Raw genomic sequence first — 22,678 nt, forward strand, 5'->3', positions numbered from 1 at the left:
CAGTTCTAACTCTAATGCTCCAATCAAAAAAGTTACTTCCAGCTTCTACTTAAGTTTGCGCCAATGCCTAAAATATTTAAGAGAAGTGAGAACCCTTTAACAGCGGGTAGATTTCAGCAAGTGTCATCTGATCCAAGGTTGACACATGATTCCTAGGGTAGCAATAACATTGTGTATTTCAAATTTCAGGATAGTTTGTCTAGGGCAGAGACACAGAATAGGAAATTCTCATGGCACTTTATCTTCAAAATAAAGTGTTATCAACACCAGGTGTCCCCATTTACCGAGATACAGCTTATTAAATTCAGCACAGGAATGTTTGCAACAGTTGCTGCTCAACTTTTTTACAAACTCTTATTTTTTTTCCCCTTTCAGAATTAAATATAGCCCACCTACCTAGGGGAGCACCAAACTGACTACTCCGCTAAAAACAACGATCCTCGGATAGTTCATGAGTTGCTTTAATTTTGTGACTTGCAGAATCACAAGTGTCTTGTGCTTTTGATTCCCCACAATTAGAGTGAACGTTGGAAGTGGAACTTGCGGCGAGATCCGTGAACTCCAGGGGGAAGGAAAGGCACAGAGGCTGCTGTGAGCTACACAATTAAAGTGACCCATGAAAATGCTCAACATCTGTAACATCGCAGCTGTTGAGATTTCTTCTGCTAACAAGCAATGGAACTGTAAAGGCAGCTTGTACAAAACCACTGCTCTTCTATTTATAAGACCACCTCTGACACTGGGTTCTCATGCAACTGTTTAGCAATGTTGGAGATACAGCAACACTGTTCCTTCTTGGGCCACCTACTAATGTGAGAAAATTGATTCCTATTTCGCAGCTCAGGGGTGGAGAACCTTTTTGGTTCAGCAAGGCCACATTTCCCCACACTGAGGGCCAACTTTCACATGTGGGCAGGACCACCCACCTGTCAGCCATGTGACATCATGATCTCATTGAGTGATTGGTGAGTGGCTTGTCCCATCAGTGTAGGTCCAATGGAGTGGATGGGGAGACAGAGACTAATCATAATTAAACTGTGCATCAGCTGACAAGTTCAACCCTGCTTCCTGTGGGGACTCCCTGGTCCTGATTGAAGCAACTGTGCTCCTGAAAGACCAGGTGTGCAGCCTGGGAGTCATTTTGGACTCGCAGCTGTCCATGGAGGCACAGGTCAATTCTGTGTCCAGGGCAGCTGTCTACCAGCTCTATCTGGTACGCAGGCTGAGACCCTACCTGCCCGGAGACTGTCTTGCCAGAGTGGTGCATGCTCTAGTTATCTCCTGCTTGAACTACTGCAACACGCTCTATGTGACTTTGAAGGTGACTTGGAAACTACAACTAACCCAGACTGCAGCAGCCAGACTGGTGACTGGGAGTGGCCGCCGAGACCACATAATATTGGTCTTGAAAGACCTACATTGCCTCCCAGTACATTTCCGAGCACGATTCAAAGTGTTGATGCTGACATTTAAAGCCCTAAACAGCCTTGGCCCAGTATACCTAAAGGAGCGTCTCCACCCCAATCATTCTGCCCAGACACTGAGGTCAAGCGCCAAGGGCCATCTGGCAGTTCCCTCCCTGTAAGAAGTAAGGTTACAGGGAACCAGGCAGAGGGCCTTCTCCGTTGTGGCGCCTGCCCTGTGGAATGCCCTCCCATCAGATGTCAAGGCAATAAGCAACTATCCTACTTTTAAAAGACATCTGAAGGCAGCCCTGTTTAGGGAAGTGTTTAATGTTTAATGGTGTATTGTGCTTTTAATATTTGATTGGGAGCTGCCCAGAGTGTCTGGGGAAGCCCAGCCGGATGGTCAGGGCATAAATTATATATATATATATATATATATATATATATATATATATATATATGTGTGTGTGTGTGTGTGTGTGTGTGTGTGTATGTATATATATATATATATATATATATATATATATATATATATATATATATATAAATTATTTTCAGGTGTGCCAATGATTTCTCCACAGGCAACTCGTTTGCACACCCACACTAAGCAGTAGCTGGTGTGTGGGGATTTAAATTCTGCTTTCTGCAGGGATTAGTGCATGACCAGATGATCCAGCCATGTACCAGCTCCACATCAGACATCACATCTGACATCAGATGTTGGGCAGGTGGGTATCACCTGAGGGAAATGGCATAGAAGGCTAAATGTGGGGGGACTGGGACTGGCAGTCCATCCAAATTTGACCCAAGGGTTAGAGGTTCTCCACTCCAGCTGTAGCTCTTTCCCAAACCAGCATTAAAGTTGCTCAGAGCTGCTAGTCTTCCTGCAGGTCTAGGGCTTTTCACATGATACCACAGTTGCAGGATGGAGCACTGTTGCTTGCGATCCCATGTATCCCGGCCTGAACTGTATGTTCATCAGGATTTCATCAATCTTAGGTGATGGTAAAGAAAAACCAATAGGCTAGTTTGGCAAAGAAACAGACTTGGGCAGAAGAATGTACTCTGACACATGCAATCCCTAGGTTTGATCACCTTTTTTTTTTTAAAAAAATATTTAAATGCTTAAAGCAGGGGCCAGCAAACTTTTTCAGCAGGGGGCCGGTCCACTCTCCCTCAGACCTTGTAGGAGGCCAAGACTATATTTTGAAGAAGAAAAATGAATGAATTCCTATGTCCCACAAATAACCCAGATATACATTTTAAATAAAAGCACAAATTCTACTCATGTAAAAACGTGCTGGTTCCCGGACCATGCGCGGGCTGGATTTATAAGGCGATTGGCCAGATCTGGCCCCTGGGCCTTAGTTTGCCTACCCATGGCTTAAACAATAAATCAAACTTTCCCTCATTTTTTCCATGCAACTCTCTTTTCTGACAGGGAACTCCGAAATCACATTTTAATTATTTTGGCTATGATCTTCTTACGTAAAAGCTACTTAAGTAAACCAAAGGTCGTTTCCGAGCTATTCAGTAACTGCTTTTCTGGGGCCACAGAAGACCACAGCAGGGACGAGAAGGAAGTGAAACTCCATTTCACAAGAAATCCTCTCAATTCAAGTCATTGTGAATGGGGGTTGGGGGTTGGGGAGGGTGAGTGGCTTGCTAAGGTCGCCTTGCAAGTTCATAGCACAGCTTGTATATAAACCTCCAGCTACTTGGCCCACAGCATACACTCTTAGCTACGGCCGTGCACCAGTTCTCATAGGGTGGGGGAAATCCCCTGTAACAGAAGAAAGGTGCCACTTCCCTTTGAGAAATTACTACTGGCTGAATTCTTAGCTGAACTCTAAAGCCAGCACAGGTGATCTAAACATATGGGTTGCAGAAATAAATAAGCACATTCTAAAATTAGGTTTTAGCAGTACCACATCACAGTAAATCCAGAACAGAGTCTAGAACAAACAATACCTGCACACTTGGTCCGGGTGATAAGCGGAGGACCTGGTTGACCAGTGCCACCTTCTCCAGGTCTGGTTAGAAGAACACGAATTTCATACTCTGTGTCAGGGTCCAAATGCCACAGCTTGTAAGTTGGTGCATTTACAGCATGGGTTTCTGTCCAGGTCCCAGTTGTCATATGGTATTCCACTTCTTTTAGGATAATTGGCCCATCTCCAATAATGGAATTCGCATTCAACTGAATCAGCAAGTAAGTTGGTCCAACTCCAAGCAGTTGTGGGGGTGCTATTGGTCGAGGTGGTTCTGTGAGACACAATTATAAGAGCTGAGTCAGAAAGATAAATATTGGCATAGGCCTGAATATTTAACACACACAACAATATCAGCTGATAAAAACTGAAACGACTGAATATATTTCAATACTTCTGTTAAATTGCCTAGTACTAGGGGACCAACAGAGAGAATAAACTATAACAATGGAGGCTCTGCCTACAGTAGCATTGCCTAGGAGTGATTTACTTCAGGAAGCAATTAAAAGCAACAGACACTTTCCTGAATAAAATGAATCCACTAATAAACACAAAGGCTTCATTTTCATTCCAGATGGCTCATATTTTGGCTAATTTGTTTCAGTTAATTAGGCATCAATGCTAAATTCAAGGCACACGGGGGTTTCACAATCAGCAGTATTGCAACGCAGCAAATCCAAAAAGCTGGATAGACAACTAGAAAAATATCTAACCTAAATAATCTATTAGGATATCCCACATGTGTTTAATTTCTTGGAAGAAACACTAGGGAACATTAAATAACTCCATCCTTCTGTGTCTCCTGTATGAACAACTGGATGTAAGCCCCACATGAAATTCATCTACTGCATTGAAGTTCATCTACTGCTGGCGAACGACTCTGAGGTTGTGGCGCTCATCTCACTCTATAGGCCGAGGGAGCCGGTGTACAGCTTCCGGATCATGTGGCCAGCATGACAAAGCTGCTTCTGGCGAACCAGAGCAACGCACAGAAATGCCGTTTACCTTCCCGCTGGAGCAGTACCTATTTATCTACTTGTACTTTGATGTGCTTTTGAACTGCTAGGTGGGACCGAACAATGGGAGCTCACCCCATCATGGGGATTCAAACCGCTGACCTTCTGATCAGCAACAGCACCACCCGTGTCCCAGCTTTATTTAGATTTATTCATAAATAAATCCTGGTAAGCAACCACCCCCTGCCACTTGATTCAATACCTTCCCCTTTGCAGGCTTTCCTCTTTCTTATCATTTCTTGCTCAGCAGGTGTATATCGCGGTGGGGAACCTACATTGCATTGTTGTCATGGGGATTAAATGAGGAAGGGGAGAACCATGCATACATGAAGGAAAAAGGTGGAATATAAATGCAATGAATGAATGAATGAATGAATGAATGAATGATGTGGCAACCAGTGTTAGTGGATCTTGGCATGCCCACCAGCCTAGGTGCTACTGTCTTGGCCTGTTGGCCACTGCTGCTCTCTGGGTGGTCACTTGGAACACCCTGGGGTGCAGGGCTCTGGACTTTGGCCTGATGGTCCAGCTCTAGCTATGACACTGTGTGGTATGTCCACATTCTACTTTATCTCCTATCATGCAATACTTTGCGAAAATATAATTTCAGAAATTGAATTGGGATTTGCTGAGATAATCCGCTAGAGCTTGTTAATGAACCTTGTGAGTCATAGCAACGGGATAGCAAGCTAAAAGATGAGCCCCTTCTGTCTCCTTAAATTAAGAGTTGCTAGAGGCTATATACATATAAAGCTGTCGTGGTATATACATATGAAAATGGTGCAATATAAACCCAACGTCTAACAGCCTCAGACTTTGCCCACTAACTTCTGTTTAAAGATGCAAAAAGTTTCAGGCTACTTTCAATAGGAAAGTAAACTCTGGATTTTGAAATTATAATTGGGGAATATTTGATAGCTCGGGTTGTAGAATAAGGAATGAGAACCATTAATAGGAGACTTAATTAGGTAACATCAGAAAAGTTTATCTGGTATATTGGGACTGCATGCTTCAGTTGTCGTTTAGCGTACTTTTGGGATTCTTGGTTACACCACACCTCTGGCTCTGATAGAGTATTGTGTAATGAAGAATATTAATAATGCCGCTCAACAATTACTGGTTCATTTAATAACTGATTAAAATTCATGCATAATTTACGGAAACATGCAGAGACTTTATAAACATCTCCTTGTCTTCAAGAGCCTAAAACCAAAATGTATATGCTAATATAAAAATATGCTTTGTGCCTCCAAACTAAGAAAAAATGTATAATGCAGTGATATATTAGCCTTATGAATGCATAGTTTAATCGACAACAAGCATGCTGTTAATTGAAGTATATTTTTCTAAACATAGTATCCTGTTCTTTGAAGTCAAAGATTAAGGGCACCCCCAATTATGAATCAGTGGGAAAAACGCCTAAAGTGAGCCTCTACATCAGTTATAAAACTTCTCTGAGGAATCAGATGTTGCCTGCGTTTTTAACTCTATTTCAAAATAAAATTCCACACTGGCAGAGCTGGTGGAATGGTGTTCTGCACAGTTTAGTGTTTGTTCTTAATGTGATTGACCTTCATAAGCTTGACATTTAACATCTTAATTTCACAGCAAATGAACTGTCATCATGAATGCTAGCTTCATCATTGAGATTAGATTCAGTTGGAGGTCCAAATTAGCTTTAAATATACATTGTGCATTGGGAGGGGGAAATCTTATGAAGAATTAGTTTGTTTTGAATTTAGGTTCGTAGAATCTAGGGATCCCTTCTACTAGGAAACCTGCATCACAACTTTTCTCCTGTGATGATTTTTAAAAAAATAAAAACGTTTGCTTCCACGCTGTTTAATCTGGAACCAAAAGTGGGCCTGCTAGTGCTGGCACTGGCACTGGTATGTGAGCATCTACTGGGGCTGATACCGGTATGCAGAAACCTTTCTTCTTTTAATAAACAAACTCGTTCATGGTGCAGCTAGCATGTACACAGTTATGGATGCGGATCTTCTTTTTTTTCATTTTTACTGTTAAACTATTATATTTATTTCCACAACCAAATGGTGTTTATTTCGTAGTTAATGTGGTTAGCATCAGAGGTAAATGTCACTTACAACTTTGTGGAAACACTGAGATCATCTACTAGGGGAGATAAAACTGCACTTGCATATAAAATGACAGCAAAGAGACATATGGCACCTTAACGGCAGCCTGAAATTGACCAGCACGTTGACTCTTGTACCCCCCAAAAGGACATTTGAGATCGCAGCATTATGGAAGACACGAAGTAGCTAACACTAATTCTGTATCACATTTTGCAAGCAGTACTATCAATTTAGAAATAAAGTCTACTCAGGTGTCATAGCAATCTGGAAAGAAAACATGGGGGTGGGGACTCTCTGGAGGGCAATGGGGCAGGGGCAGAGCCAGCTCGCTCACCCCACTTTTCACACTCCCCACCCATGGTTGGATGGGGCTAACGTTGAAGGTGGGAGATCTGCTACAGTCGTCTCTGGATTATGGGATCCTATTCAAAACACAAGCATACAGTCACAATCACAGATGTTGTGTGTCTCTGTATGTAAACACACAGAGAGATTGAGATCCTACTCAATCTAAGGAGGTCCAGAGAAAACTGACAGAAAGGGTACCCCAAGATGCAGCACTATTGAAAGAGAGATAGGGTTGAACTGGTCTTTCTCCAAACATACTGGTTTAAGTTCTTTCCTACCAGATCACATTCCATATTAATGTAAGGCTATTGACCAGGGCAGTTAATCAACAGCCAGCCTGTCCATTTTGAAGTCACTGAGCACCTTTGTGATCCCAGGAGTTCAGCACAAAGATAAAAAAATTAGGGCAACATAGATTTCTGTCCTTTGCTCCTGACACCCCACTGGGCACTCTATTGGGAAATCCCCTCCACAAACCACTCCAAAAATTAAGTTCCCAAATCAGCACCTTGCCTAAAATGGTAATGTAAAAAGTGCCCATTAAAGGTGGACAACCGCTTTACAGGATTTGTTAACTCCATTCATCCAGATCTGCAGATTTTTCAACAATTTCACCAGAGACCATACCAACAAGATGTTGTGACTCTTTTCATTTCTATTACAATTTGTATTATGCAGTATAGGCTTTCATTCAGACACGAAGGAGAATGCTACTAAGCGTGTACAGAAACTCTCAATAGCCTGCCCTTTGATTTGTTGATAACAACATATTATGTAAGCCACGTGGCTGCAGACGGCAAAAAGCAGAGCCTTTGCAGCACCCAAAATCATTCCGACTGGAAACAGAAAGCATAAGAAGAGCCCAGATGGGGTGGGGTTTGTTTCTAAATTACCTGTTTTATGTTTTATTCTGTCAACTTTTATGTTAAAATTCAACAAAGATCTATACAATTAAAAAAGAAGAGTCCTCTTGGATCTGGTCAAAGGCCTATCTAGTCCAACATCTTGTTCTTACAGTGACCAATCAGATGCCAAGCCCACAAACAGGACCTGCACACAACAGCATTCTCCTCAGACTACTTTTGTTCAGCCATACTGAGATTAGCAGCCCTTCAGTTCTGCCTCTTCTCAGCTGCTTAGCAGTGTCTCCTCTGCATTTGCCCCCTGCCATGTTAATTAAATGTTTCACAACTAAGTGTCTGAGGTAGAAGATGCATAGATTCTGTCTCCCAACTGCAGGGTACTTAGGTAACTTTCCTCACCTACAGGTGGCGACAAATATGACCAGGGGGAGGAAGATGCGGACAAGCAGACTTGCAGTGTCTGTGTTTACATAAGTGTCCAGCCATAGACTGTGACCTATGAAAATCCAGCACAGCCCCCAGAAACCCCAATATTATGTGCAAGTTAAGTAAAAGGCATGATACCAAAACAGGGCAAGAAGCCAGAGATAACAATGAACAAGTATTGGCTGCATTTACATGTAACACTAAACCAACATTTGGCACTCTGTGGATTAGATGTAAAAATTAAAGAGCTGGTCTCACCCATTCTTTCTTCCCCTTGCACAGCCAGGAGGCAAAGTCCTGTGGAAATTAGTTTTACTTGTTACAAAGCCAATAATATTGGGTTACACTAAACTGCAGTTAGTTAAACAAGCCAGCATCATAACTTATGGCTTGAAGTTGGCTTGCTTTTGAAACTGATCAGATTTGCTGTAAGCCAGGATTCCTGGTCTGCATGACAATGGCAAGGCAGAATTCTTTGCAAATCCTCCTCCTCTTCCCAGCCACACAGGAAGAGGAGAGATGTGCTCATCAACTTAGTGTTAAGTCATGACTTGGAATTATTATCATTTTTAAATGTATTACCCACTCTTCACCAGCAGGTCTCACACATCTCAGGTAGATGAATTTAGGATTGCAACCTCTGGGACTTCTAACAGTTCCCAGCAGCAATCAAAATTCAGTAATGGTTTTTGTTTTCCTTAGATTTGTACATCCTATTGATTTTTTGAAGTTGTATTCTCAAAAAATTATATATATATATTTTTAAATCAGAGCTCTCTCTCTCTCTCTCTCTCTCTCTCTCTCTCTCTCTCTGTGTGTGTGTGTGTGTGTGTGTGTGTTCACCATCGTTCAGAGCAGTCATGGAAGCCCCCACTTAACATGCCAACTTTATGTATAACATACAAAAGTCATACCCAACTGGATAGCTGGGAGTGTTTAATCTTAGTGACTCAATGCCTCCTGACTGCCTGGCATGCTGAACTACGAAGAATGATTTTGCAGCAGAAACTGCTAACTCCTGCATATTGAATTTCACAACCTGCGCATCAACATGGCATTTTATCCACCTCAATTTGAAACACTACTGCAATCATTTTACAACCTGTCCTTATATAATAAAAAAGGAACAGTCCTTTAGCACTAGGCACTGTCAGCAGAAGTTAAAAGCAGGATTCGCTTCGTGTCCATTGCACATGTGACCTTCTCATTTAAATAAAGCAATCATTCACTTCAGCCTAAGTGTAAAAGACATACACTAAGAATTGAAGAATTCTGAGGCCAAGTGTTTGTTTTTGAGTTCACAGTCCTTCCAAGCAACCCTCTCGCCACCACTTCTGGTTACCTCCCCCAGATTTTTTTCATTTCAGTAGTATCATTTGAGGATAATTTGATGGCAATTTTGAGAGGGGTCCTTTTGTTGCTGCCATTATTAAACAATTGAGAGTCGGGAATCATTGCAATCTACTCTCTACCATGCAGCAATCAGTGTGTGTGTGTGCGCACGGGCCAGTGGGGGGGGGGAGCCTGAGGTAAGGTGAGGTCAGAGACAAAGAATGGGTGGAGTAAAAGATGCAACTCTTGCCTTTGCTACAGCCAATTTAAACCAGCAGTTTCTATACATGCACACCTCCAACCTTTGTCCAGAAAAGCAAGAGGCTTTATTACAGTTCAGGAACACATCCCAGCTAAGCATAAGCGCTTAAAGAGGTTGTGGAGCAGGGTCAGGGCTAGAACCAACTTGTGCCACTCTAATGGGTGCAGGCATTTCTAATGCAGTCTCAGACTAACTGTTGAAATGTCTCCATAATAATCAAGCCTAAAGATCTGGCAATAAACTAGGGTAACAGAGCTAGAATGATTTTTGTTTGTCTTGCAACCAAATTTCCAACTTCAAAGAAACAAGCTTATTTATATTTTAATATTTCACCATCAAATTTATTTCTTCCTCTTCTTCTTCTTTGGGTAGTGAAAAGCGGGATATCAAATCCAAACTCTTCTTCTTCTTCTTCTTCTTCTTCTTCTTCTTCTTCTTCTTCTTCTTCTTCTTCAGCAGCAGAATGTGATCAACCTGATTTGACACCAAACCTAAGCAAACTAAGGCAAACATCCTCTGCATTACAGGGATCAATATTTTCTCTCTTTTTTCACAGTTTCTAAACCTGGCCTCAAGCAATCTGGATGGTTCGGGAATATTTGGATATGCCCATAAAACACATAAAACACAAGGAAACTGGTGTTCCATGAAAACTTGTTCACCTTTCTTCTTAGTTTAGTATAATAAAATACTAACAATGCTACCGAATTACAACTGCTATACTATTCCAAAAACCAGAAGGCCACTTTTTGCTTACAAACCAGTGCTAATATTTTGCTTCATTGTCAGCCTTTGTTCCCACAGTCAGCATAAATGGATTTCCCAGTGGTAAGTATTCTAACCCTATGGTTCTCATAATTCATTTGGTTTGAATTATTGATAAGCTTTTCAGAAAAATGGGAAAGGGTCACACAGATAAGCCAATTCTTTCTTGGATAAAACTCATAAATTATATATAAATATTTATATATCAGGACATAACACAAGTTTCTCCTACACAATACATTTTGCTTTGTTTACGAAGATGGGACAATATTCAAAGCTGTAGTCATGGCAATCTACAATGAATCATGAGCATTCCATGGGCTGGTATGCAGCTGCAATATTAGCCAATCATTAACCATGGTTTTTCTTTTAGTCTTTCTTGCTGGTTCGGGATTTTAGTGTGGCATTTGAAGGCATAACTGTTATGTTTTTAGTCCTGCTTTAAATTTAATTTATTGTAGGTTGCCTAGATAATTATATTATGAGGGCATTCTATCTATCTGTCTATCTGTCTGTCTGTCTGTCTGTCTGTCTATCTATCTATCTATCTATCTATCTATCATCTATCAATCATCTATCTATCCAGTCACTCTTAAATAAAAAGGGATAGGTAAAGTACTAGAGGACTATGCACTGCCAACAACTCCACTTCTAGCTATGGTTTGGCATTACATCTGCACATATGTTAATCCTAACCTGGGTATGCTCTTAACCCAATATATGAAATATTGTGTGGGTTACATTGGACAATTCATTGCCATTCTCTCACCCATCCATATACATTTGCACTGACCCTATAAATAACTGGCCAACTATAGTTTAACAGAGTATCATAGATGCAGCAGCAAAGTACTCATAAATGTACTATTTTTATAAACTATGCTAGGAAAGTCATGATTAGTGGTTTCCTGCGAATTATTAAACAGCCAAATATTTGAAACTGTTTGAAAAGGATTTAAGGGAACTATTCTGAGCATGCCTTGTTCCATCTGTTGAAAAATTATTCTCAAACAATACAAAAGCCAAGATGATTAAAGGTCACTGATACATAGCAAAGCACCTTATTTCAAACCAGAAGAGGGGAAAAAATAATTATAATTGCAAAAAACTATTCCAGCCACATTTTAGACATAGCATCCAATTATCCATTTCATTTTCATTTACACCTCATGGGCGAGATCATTTATCATGTTTCACGATAATGACCAGAAGGCACACAGAGAGTGATTTCTAGAGGTAACAAATTACAGACCATATTAGCATAAGCTTACAAGATCTCATCAACAAGTACTATGCATAAATATGGGGTAATTACATTTACAATGAGCAGGAATGGTTGATACACTACCTTCTTCATTAGCAGCTGCCAAAAAAAACCCAACCAAACTGGTTCCTAATTGAACATCCTGGTTTGCTTGCTTAAGTACAGTAATTTAGATCCTTATAACAAATCAGGAATCACTGTGTTGCTGGAGCACCAGCCAGGTAGGCATTGCAGTGGCTCGTGATCTGGAGATGAATCTTTCATCATCAAGTATTATTGCTTCTTGCTACCAAGCCATCCATCATGCTGCTGAGACAGCTTGGAAAGATAGCGCTGGACCCTCACATTACTGCTCCTTGAACTCTGTCTCATCCATCTTTTGCATCATGCCTGATTTGCAGCTAAGTATCATCTCCCTGTTGCAAAACCAAGTGTGAACCCCATAATGCCTCTAACCTAGAGTGCCACTCTAATAGTAATTGATTTTTTTATTTTATTGCCGTGTTCAGGACTTGGAAAGCTCATCTGTGGTTACTGACAAAGAAGACAACCATACAGAATTTAGATTTTTGCTATAGGAAAAAGTAAAGTTGCTTCTTTATTCCACCATGTTATATATGTCATGGGTGCATTTTTTATATTGATGCACATACATGCACACAATATCCAATATTACAAGCATACGGTGGATGCACATCCATGAACACACAAAACACAGACATATAGTATTGTTTAAACAAAATAATCTCAGGCGCAATACACAGTATTCAACATTTCAGGGTGTTCAAGTTGTCAGCAATTCAATTTGAGACTGTAAGATGTTTACACACACACACACACACACACACACACACACACTGCACACACCCAGTGTACAAAAATAAGGGGAAATAATTATTAACCCCAGATTCACTCATTCAAACAATATCTGCTTTAAAACCTCAGTAGACCATAAACCACCCAAGATTAAGTATAGTAATTCAGCTTCATCTGAATGCTGCTATAAAAGTTTAATACATCAAAATGATCAAAATGCCCCCAGTGGCAGGCTGGGATTCTGTTTCCAATTCAAATTCTCTTTAATATATGGCTTCACTGACATCTTGCATTTTCTACCATCTAGGTTGAATTCCAAGCGGCTTCCTTCTTCATCATTACCATACATCGGCTCACCAATCCAGCACAACACTACAGAGATGTCAAACCCAGTAGATTTTTCTTTTGTACCCAACAGTGAGTGGCAGATAGGAATCATTTAAATAAATACTGTGAAAGCCTTCCTGCTGTATTTCCCCAAGCACTCATTTTTTTAAACAAACCTAAGTATGGGAAGAGGTTGAAGGGAAAAGCAAAGCTAGCAACAAAATCTAAGAACAATAAAAAACTGGGATTTAGTTATGCTTTAGTACACCTATAAACATGACTTAATTTCTTGTTAAATATGGACAATCTGAGCAAGTCATGAATACACTCTACACTCTTACAGGAACAGATACAAATTCAAAGAGCAATGGTGATGTCTGGATTGCACTAATAGATTTACACAGCTAAATATAATCTGTTCTCAGAAGTGAACAGTTCCATTGCATCAGTTCTTATAATCTGTATCTGTATGTGCATCAGTGCTGGTTGGGTCATTAAACAGTCAGTGCAAGCAAACAACACTCTTCTCACTATAAATAACCATATTTAACAGTTTCCACATCATGCAAGGATAGTTTTATAATTTAAACATATCGGTGTTTACCAGTTCAAGAAAACCTAACCAAGCACATTTTGGATATGAATAGTCAACTGGCTATTTGCTTCATTACAAAATATTTATGGAACCTACAGCCTATTTTCCTACAAACGTATACACAATTTGTATCCAACACGCTGATCAAATTTGCCATAGAAATATAAAGTTTAATTTTAGTAGTAAAAATAAGCTTGTTTATTCTAAGAGATGCAGTACTCAAATGAAATGTTTTGGCTCTCAAGCCTGAGGATTTGTGCTCTGATTTTAGTCTACTGACTATCTGAAAAAGAAAGGCAGCACAAGCAACAGGACAGGGAAGTTCAGGCTGTTACACAACACCATATACACCATGAGAGTAGCCTACATAGCTCAGTCAATGAGGTCCAAGTGCCCTCTAAGACTTGAGTATCTGGAATAAGATTTACTTAAGTGCCCTTCAGCCGTGCAATGTATTTAGCAGCTTGGTCGCATATATGTTACATAACCAAAGTTTTTGTGCTGCATGTAACAAGTTGCTTTTAGCCAATTCTCGGTTTTGGTAAATTAACACAGGACTTTACTATATAATAACGGCTACCAACCTTTTGGGGCCTATGGGCACATTTGCAAATTGGAGAAGCTGCTGTGGATAACACACACACACGCACACACCACAACCAACGGCACACCACAATGTAGTTCATTGGCTACAAAAGAATGCTTTCTAGGTCTAATTTCAGTGGAAGGAAATTGGGGACATTGTGTGTACCAAGGAAGGCCTCTGTGGGCACATTTGAATGAGCCTTTTCTGTGGTGACTCCCCATCTGTGGAATGTTCTCCTCAGAGAGGGTCACTTACTGCCATCATTACATGATAAAAATATAAAAAATCCTTCCAGTAGCACCTTAGAGCAGAAGCGTAGGAAGGTCAGGTGGTACCCGGTGCAGAAAATTTCTTGTCACCCCCCCCCCTTTATCCCCACCCCCTGCAAAAACGGTTTTACGTTATTTCATATTTTCTTACAAAGGAATAATAATAATAATAATAATAATAATAATAATAATAAACAACTTTTATTTATATCCCGCCCTCCCCGGCCGAAGTTGGGCTCAAGGTGGCTAACATCAGGTACATAACATTGGTATAAAATCAAACAATAATTAAATTACCTCCTAAAAACATCACAAAATCAAATTAAAGTCTAATTAGATGGCTTTCCACAGGGTTAGGGTTGGGAACAGTAAGTGCTCCACTGAACTGAAATTTCAGCCTTCACGACATAGGAAAACAGCCAAGTAAACAGCTATTTTGGTGGAGGAGGGTCAAGATATTAACCGATATGAATGAAATTTCATATATAGCTATATAATCCCTAGTATAGTAAGTTAAGACCTTTGGAGCAGACATTTTTTAAAAAAAGTTTTTTATTTTTTAAAAAGTTTTTAATTGTTCCTTGATAATTTGTCATCCCCTCCATTATGGAACATGGGTCGAACCGCCCCCTACGCCCCCCCCTTTCTATGCCCCTGCCGTAGAGACCAATTAAGTTTGTTCTTGGTATAAGATTTCGTGTGCATGCACACTTCTTCAGATACCATGCACACGAAAGCTCATACCAAGAACAAGCTTAAGGTGCTACTGGAAGGAATTTTTTATTTTTTATTTTGTTTTGACTATGGCAGACCAACACGGCTACCTACCTGTAATCATTACATGACAGTGCAAACATTCCTCTTTATACAGGCTTTCAGTCACAAAATAATATACGACCTGTTAAATGTGTGTGTGTGGGGGGGGGCTGTTATTATGATTGTTATTACCGTATATACTTGAGTATAAGCCTAGTTTTTCAGCACACTTTTGTGCTTTAAAAGCTGCCCTCGGCTTATACTCAAGTCAACCATTCCTTAAGAAGTGTACAAGAACGGTGGTTCTTGACTCTCCCCAGGCAGCTTGTTCCATTCCTGAACTGCTCACATAAATGCAAACTTTAGACCCCAGAAGGCAGAAAGCCTATCAGTTAAGGAAGTATTAAAACCCCACAGGTGCTCACTTTCCCTGGCTCCTGCTTAAACAGGACAGGATCCCAGCCTTTTATGTATAACACAAGGGAACATTGCGCTGTGAGTTAAACCACAGAGCCCTAGGGCTTGCTGATCAGAAGAATGGCGGTTTGAAACCCTGCGACGGGGTGAGCTCCACAGCAGCAAAGGAGGAAGAGGAAGGAGCAGCCCAAAGGGCTGCTCGTTCCTCCTCTACCACAGTGGCAAAGGTGAACCGGCTTATACTTGAGTCAATAAGCTTTCCCACATTTTTGTAGGGAAATTAGGTGCCTCGGCTTATATTTGGGACAACTTATACTCGAGTATATACGGTATATTATTATAAAATGGATTTTTACACATACTCTGTTTTCCTTTCCATAAGTAGCTAAATGTACACGGTTTGATTTTGGATGTGATATTTGAAATTTCATGCGAATGTCAGAGTTGATGAAAATGAACCTTACCCCTGCCACACAGTCTTACAATTTCAATGCTTCTCCAAGGCATTTACAAATGCTACAAAAAGGGATCGATTATCAATTTCCCTGAGAGATATGTGCCTCTTTCTTTCTTAAGAAAGAGCCTTTTATTTGTTTTTTGGGGGAAAACTTGACTGGATCATTAGAATAACGCCAGGCATCAAATTCATTTTAAGATATTGAAGGAATATTTAGGAGATTATTCACTCTAATTAGTTTTGTCAGCCTACGAAGAACTAGTCAGATCCCTTGGAGGAGTGATGGGATAAGACACCTATTAATACAAATACTAAAAAGTGTGAGAGCTGTGGCGTGGAAATCAATTAAAATCTATAACTCTCAGCTCGTCACAGGTCACAAGCACTGCATTATTGACATGGCACACCTTTGGTAAACATAATTCAACTATAAACGTTGTATAGAATCCACAGAAGTGACCAGATGAGGAATGATCACTGGGAGGAATGCAGAGAGAAGAAATCCCATGGTGCACTTGTAGCAGCAAAACTACCCCAGATGCAATAAAACATGTCTCTCTGGCATCAGTCTCTACAGCTACAGCAGGAGCTGTAACTCTCCAATGGTTTGACTCGACCTCCAAAAGCACAATCTTCCATTGTCGCCTGAGACAGAAAGATGCCAACAAACCCCTTTGGTAAACTTAATTCAACTATAAAACTTGTATAGAATCTTCCCTGTGAAATCAAAAGAATGCAATGAAATGTCACCTAAGCTCTACTGCAGTTCATGAAAGTAATGTGACGAGTCTAGATGTTGGCTAACAATAACTTGTATGAATGGGGAAGGGTCATAGTTCAGTGATAGATCCCCTTGCTTTGTATCCAAACGGTTCTGGGTTTAATCCCTCTAGGTAATGCTGGGAAATGCTACTGTCTGAAACTCTGGACAGCCACCACCCATTGGTGGAGACAATACTGAGTTGGCTGGGCAAAGCGTCTGATTTAGTATAGTGGTACCTTGGTTCTCAAACGCCTTGGTACTCAAACAACTTGGACCCAAACACTGCAAACCCAGAAGTAAGTGTTTTGGTTTGCAAACTTTTTTTGGAAGCCGAACGTGCTCCTTTTTGAGTGTTACGCTTCCGTTTTGAGTGCCACACTTCCATTTTGAGTGTTACGCTAAGGTCTGTCTGTTTTTGCTATTTATTTTGCATTTTTGTTTTTGCGGCTCTTTTTTGTTTTGTTTTTGTGACTGTGTGGAACCCAGTTCAGCTACGGATTGATTGCGTGACTGCAGTACATTGTTTATTGCTTTCATTTTATGGATCAATGGTCTCATGAGATAGTAAAATTCATGTTAAATTGCCTTTTTTAGGGGTTGTTTTTAAAAGTCTGGAATGGATTAATCCATTTTGCATTACTTTCTATGGGAAAGCGTGCCTTGGTTTTGGAACGCTTTGGTTTTGGAACAGACTTCTAGAACGGATTAAGTTAGAGAACCAAGAGACCACTGTACATGGCAGTCTCCTCTGTTATATTTCTAGAAATTTATACATGAAACTTTCAATTTTCAAGTAATAAAGACAAAAATGTATGAACACAAATCTTCTCTCAACAGAGTAATATACATCTATATTTTTAAATTCTACCCTGCCTGCTTTCATCCTCCACAGTGGCATGCCAGCTGTAACTGTTAAACTGCACACCTTAAATATATAGTCAATCTAACATACTCGGGCAATCAGACAAGGCCAGTTTTAACACACATTTTATCAGCAGCTGCTGTTATTCATCTTCCATTCACTAATAACCCGTGTTGTCAAAGTTTGTCTTCTACAAGCTGAAGATATTCTCATTACTCAAAATGATATGGAAGCAATACTCAGAACATGACAAAGTAAATTGCATTTCATCGTATCTTTTTTCTTCTTCCTGCGGCTGAGGGAACACGTAGATCGATACTCTTCAGCATGGGAACTCCACACTGAAATTTTCATTTGTTTCAAACAGCAACAAAAAGACCTTAAGCATGCCCTGTCACTTTCAGTTTAGGAAGAAATGCACTAATAAACTCTTACCCCTGGGTCATCTTTGACAATGGGCAATACTATGCCAGCTCTTATTAAAGGCAATTCGTATCAGTGGCCCAAAAATTTCCTTTAAAATTACCATCTTTTGTATCCATGTAGCAGGATGTCAGCTTTAAAGTGCCATGGAGATATAGGACCTGTCACTACAGTTAATTTTCAGCAGAGTTTTAACACCAGGGTAGCTTATCCCCCAGGGTATGTTTTTGACTAACGAGGTTTATTTGGTGGTTATCCAGACAAACAAGGGAACATTACTACTGCGTATTGCTTTTCAAATATAGGGGGAAGCAAGGAACTCTATGTACTCAAGCTTTAAGCTGATGCAACTGATAACTCTAAGATCATAGTTGGGGGGGGGCATTGTCCAGTAGCACCTTAGAGACCAACTGAGTATGTTCTGGGTATAAGCTTCCGTGTGCATGCATACTTCTTCAGATACACTGAAACAGAAGTCACCAGACCCTTATATAGTCTTCTGTTTCAGTGTAACTGAAGAAGCGTGCATGCACATGAAAGCTTACACCCAGAACAAACTTAGTTGGTCTCTAAGGTGCCACTGGACAATTTTTTATTTATTTCGACTGCGTCACACCAACACTGCCTGAATCTAAGAACTCAAAGAGTTGTTGAAAATATATTTATTTTTCATTTTGTTTTGACAAAATTTATAGACCGCTTAATCAAACCAAACCTCTAAGCAGCGTATATAAAATAGTATAAACTATTATTTTTAAAACTCAGTAAAACTTTAGAACTTGAAATAAAAATGAAACGATGCCTTTGAAAATGTTAGCATTCTTCAATGGGAGACAAAATTTATTTCCTTATCTTTGATCTAGAACTGAGATACACACCATACAGCTGAATCATATTTAAAGCACACAACCCTCCTCAAAGAATCCTGGAAATTGTAGTTTGGAAATTGCAGCTTTGTCAGGAATGAACTAAAGTTCTCAGAATCCTTGCGAGAAGGATGCACCTTGAATGTATTGTGTGCGCGCACAGCTTTAGTACAAAAAGGAACTTCCTATATTCTTTGTACAATTTGTGACAAAGCACCACAGTGTCCTGTGATCTTCATTCCAGGGGAACCAAACCTAGGGTAAGTGCTGGAAACTATGGAAACTCTCACCACTCAGAGATTTCTGTACACATAACAATATTAAGTACAGTAAGGCTATAGAAATAAAACGATGAATGGGAACATTTAAGTCAGGTTTTCATCTCTATTGGTATAAAAACAAAGCAAACTCCATGAAATAAATATTTAAACATGTTTATGTCATTAAATATCATCTAGACAATCTGTGGTTTTCCAAATAGAAACCAGTCACTTTTGTTTTATTCCATGAGGATTCCAGCAACATGCAATTGGCTTCTCCTCTCTCTATAAACTTAAGTTCAAGGTATTTTCAAGATAAACACATTTTTTATTTTTAAAACATTTGATGTCAGCAATTAGGGAAAAAAAAATATTTTACCTCGAACAATAAGCTGAGCAAAGTTGGAGACTCCGGATCCTCTCTCAGACTGAGTAACACAGCGATATAAATCCTGATCTGTTTTTGTCACTTCCTGAAGTTTAAAGGTAGCAGCGAATCGTCTGTGATTTATGTTTTTAGTTAGGGCCACAGGAATGTCTTCTCCATTTCGTCTCTGGAACAAAAGGAAATCAACACAAAAAGACTGAGTGATTAAGACAGCATCTGATCGGTAGGATCACAAAACAAGCAACTTGGCAAGTAATGAAAGGAAACATGGAACCTTAGCAAGATGCCCATCTTTATGAGAGAGGCATTATGGGAGGAAGGAAAAGGTACTATAGGCAGCTTGGCCAATATTCTCTCTGCACTTTGAACACTGCACCCCATCTACTACTCTGAATGGCTTCATGTTAGTAGAGACCATGAAATGTTAGAAATAGATGGCAGTTTTGTACTGATGCTTAAGATCCACAAATAAAGTACTGTATATCAGGAAAGGAAATACACAACGACAATATAAACAAATGGGGTTGTCTCCAGTGAACAACTTCTGCTTGTGTGATGAAACTTCTTCTCCCCTCCCACTCCAATGCTCAAAATCTGCTTTCTAGTTTCTCCCAACCTTCCAGAGCTTTAGGGTGCTGGGGGCACAGGGGGCGGGGAGGAGATACCACTGCATGAGCAGAAGTTGTTCTGCTCACACAATGATTCTGACTGATTCAACCCATAGTAAGTTTCTCATATTTCAAGTCTTGGAAAAGGTAACCTTCTTGCAGTATATTTTGAAAGCAGAGAACCATGGAAGAATTCTGAAGAACTGTAAACTTCTAAAGTATGGAGAACTCCATTTTTTTCAACTGCAGCCAGAAACAATAATCTCTTGTCTCTCTTCCCCATGTCTGGTATGACAAAACACATGCTATCATATAGTAAGCAAGCAAGCAAACAAATATTACCTCTCCCAATGGCCTGTACTTCATCATTACTAATCAGATTTGGATATTGAACCAAACCTTTCTGTGCAAGATTCCTGATAAAGCATTAAATAATGTCCCCTTAAAGCCCTGCAGACAAGGATGGGAATGGTGAACCTGTGGCCCTTTGGACACTGTTAGCTTACCAACATTTGTAAATTACCCACTATCATAGCTATACACTGTGCTGCGTCTGTGACTACTTGACTATTTGAGCATTTTTTAGAGGTGCAAAACAAATGAACTATGCATATACGGTACATCTCTGAACTGTTCCGACACTTTACAAAACAGCCTCACCCAGTCAGGAATCCCTGACATGTGTACCTGGGCATTTAACAATGCAAATGTATGCTGTCCACATGGTAAACCAGAGACAGGGCAACTGAGGCCCTTCAGATGCTGCTGGACTGAAATTCCCATCAACCCTGGGTGAGGCTGATGGGAGCTGCACTTTGGATGGCGATAGGTTTGTAGTCAAGTCATGAAATAGCAAAACATTAAAATTTAATTTAAAATAATTTGTGTCATTCATGATTTAATCAGATCAAAAGGAAGAAGCGAGGGAAAGAAGGTTCTCATGACTACTTTCTGTGAATTGTTATGTGCAGTATGGTCTACAAAAAATAAAACAATGCAGGGAAGCAATTGCCATGCATAATGCCCCATTGCAGACAATCTTCTCTCTGCTTAATAAGCCAAGATAAACAAGCCTTTTGCCCCCCACACAGAGCCCCTTTGCTTCCTCCTTTTGCAGCACAAGCAATCAAACCAGGCAACATCTAATAATGCCAGGATATTAAACCACACCGTGCTCTAAGATCCTGGCTGGTTCTGAACTTTGCTTAACTGAAGATTTCTACATTGCAGCATGCAGATGCCCCGAGAAGGAGCTGCATACATGAGCAATGAACTCATTCATATCACACCTTATAGGCAAAGATGCAATTGTGTGAATGTGGTCAGTAGGGTTCATGGGAACTCAACAGCCGCCACAGTTTGTAAACCAAAACCGCAGGCTGGCAGAAGGTAGAAGAAAGAAATCACAACACATTATACATGGTCAGTGATGTGACCTGCAGCCTTGTAATCAGTGAAGAATCTGACAATAAAAGTCCCTAGGAAGTAGTGCAATAGGGCCAACAGTAGTAGCATTTAGGCATCCCCAGAGAGAATCTACTCAGATAACAGCCACTGAGGCTACAGAGTGATGCTTATGTGACTCTGAGCTATTGTCCCATGGAGGACCTAGTTAACTGAGGCAGAATTAAATTCAAACCAGGAGGAACTTATCATCTGCTGCTGTTATAAGGTAAAACAAAAAAGGAACTGCAAACTAAGGAGCCAGGGGAAATGATCACATTTATCTGAGAGGGGAAGGCTCTCTTCAAACCTAAATGACAGCAGTGGCTTCAAAAGATGGAATGTAGAGTGACAAGAGGGATTTCATATGCAAACATACACATTTTAGACTGGCGTTCCAGGCAAAATCTCAAATGAAATGGTATGAAGCTGCAGCGCTGCTTCTCCAATCCTACTATATAGCAGTATCTCTAAAGCACTATTTTAATATGAGAAAGACCACCAAGAATGTGTAAATCACACCTAATCATTCTTACATTTCTCTCTGCTCGATAATATTAGGCAGAAGCAGGTGACATGTGCATATACAATTTTAAGTTCATATTAGAGAAATATGCATCTTCAATTATATATCACTGGCAAAGGGGGAGGGGGGGCTCCATGACCCACCAGAAAAACATTCCCTGGAGGAACCTCAAGCCTGTTATTTTATAAAACCAATATTTATACATGCATATTATACATATGCAGTTCTCAAGCATTCAAGTACAGTACACAAAAATACTGTCCACATTATTAATCATATCTACATCCTGCCCTTTCACCCAAAAAGCTGAGGGCAATCATTCCAAATGGGACACAAAGATCTTCAGCACTATAAGCCTGCACTCTAAACTAACAGATTAGGTTTTTGGGGGGTTTTGGGTTGTTGTTTTCGTTTAACAAAAAAATAAAAATAAACTATATACAACTCCTGGCTTCAGTGGAATTCAGCCAACCTGAACGGAAAATCATATAAGGGTGCAGGTGGTACTATGGCCAATACAGCGTCACATTCATAGATAAATGAGAAT

General features: G+C 40.1%; 1 protein-coding gene across 1 annotated transcript in view; it reads right to left on the reverse strand.

The window, feature by feature from the left end:
• The window catches only part of PTPRK (protein tyrosine phosphatase receptor type K), a 332,596-nt gene that overhangs the window by 128,438 nt on the left and 181,480 nt on the right, over window positions 1-22,678 (reverse strand). Inside the window, 2 exon segments of the mRNA XM_033143751.1 lie at window positions 3,378-3,671; window positions 19,546-19,720. Of these exon segments, the coding sequence (XP_032999642.1) occupies window positions 3,378-3,671; window positions 19,546-19,720 (469 nt within the window).

This window comes from Lacerta agilis, chromosome 3 (assembly GCF_009819535.1).
Source record: "Lacerta agilis isolate rLacAgi1 chromosome 3, rLacAgi1.pri, whole genome shotgun sequence".
In the NCBI taxonomy this organism is placed as follows: domain Eukaryota; kingdom Metazoa; phylum Chordata; class Lepidosauria; order Squamata; family Lacertidae; genus Lacerta; species Lacerta agilis.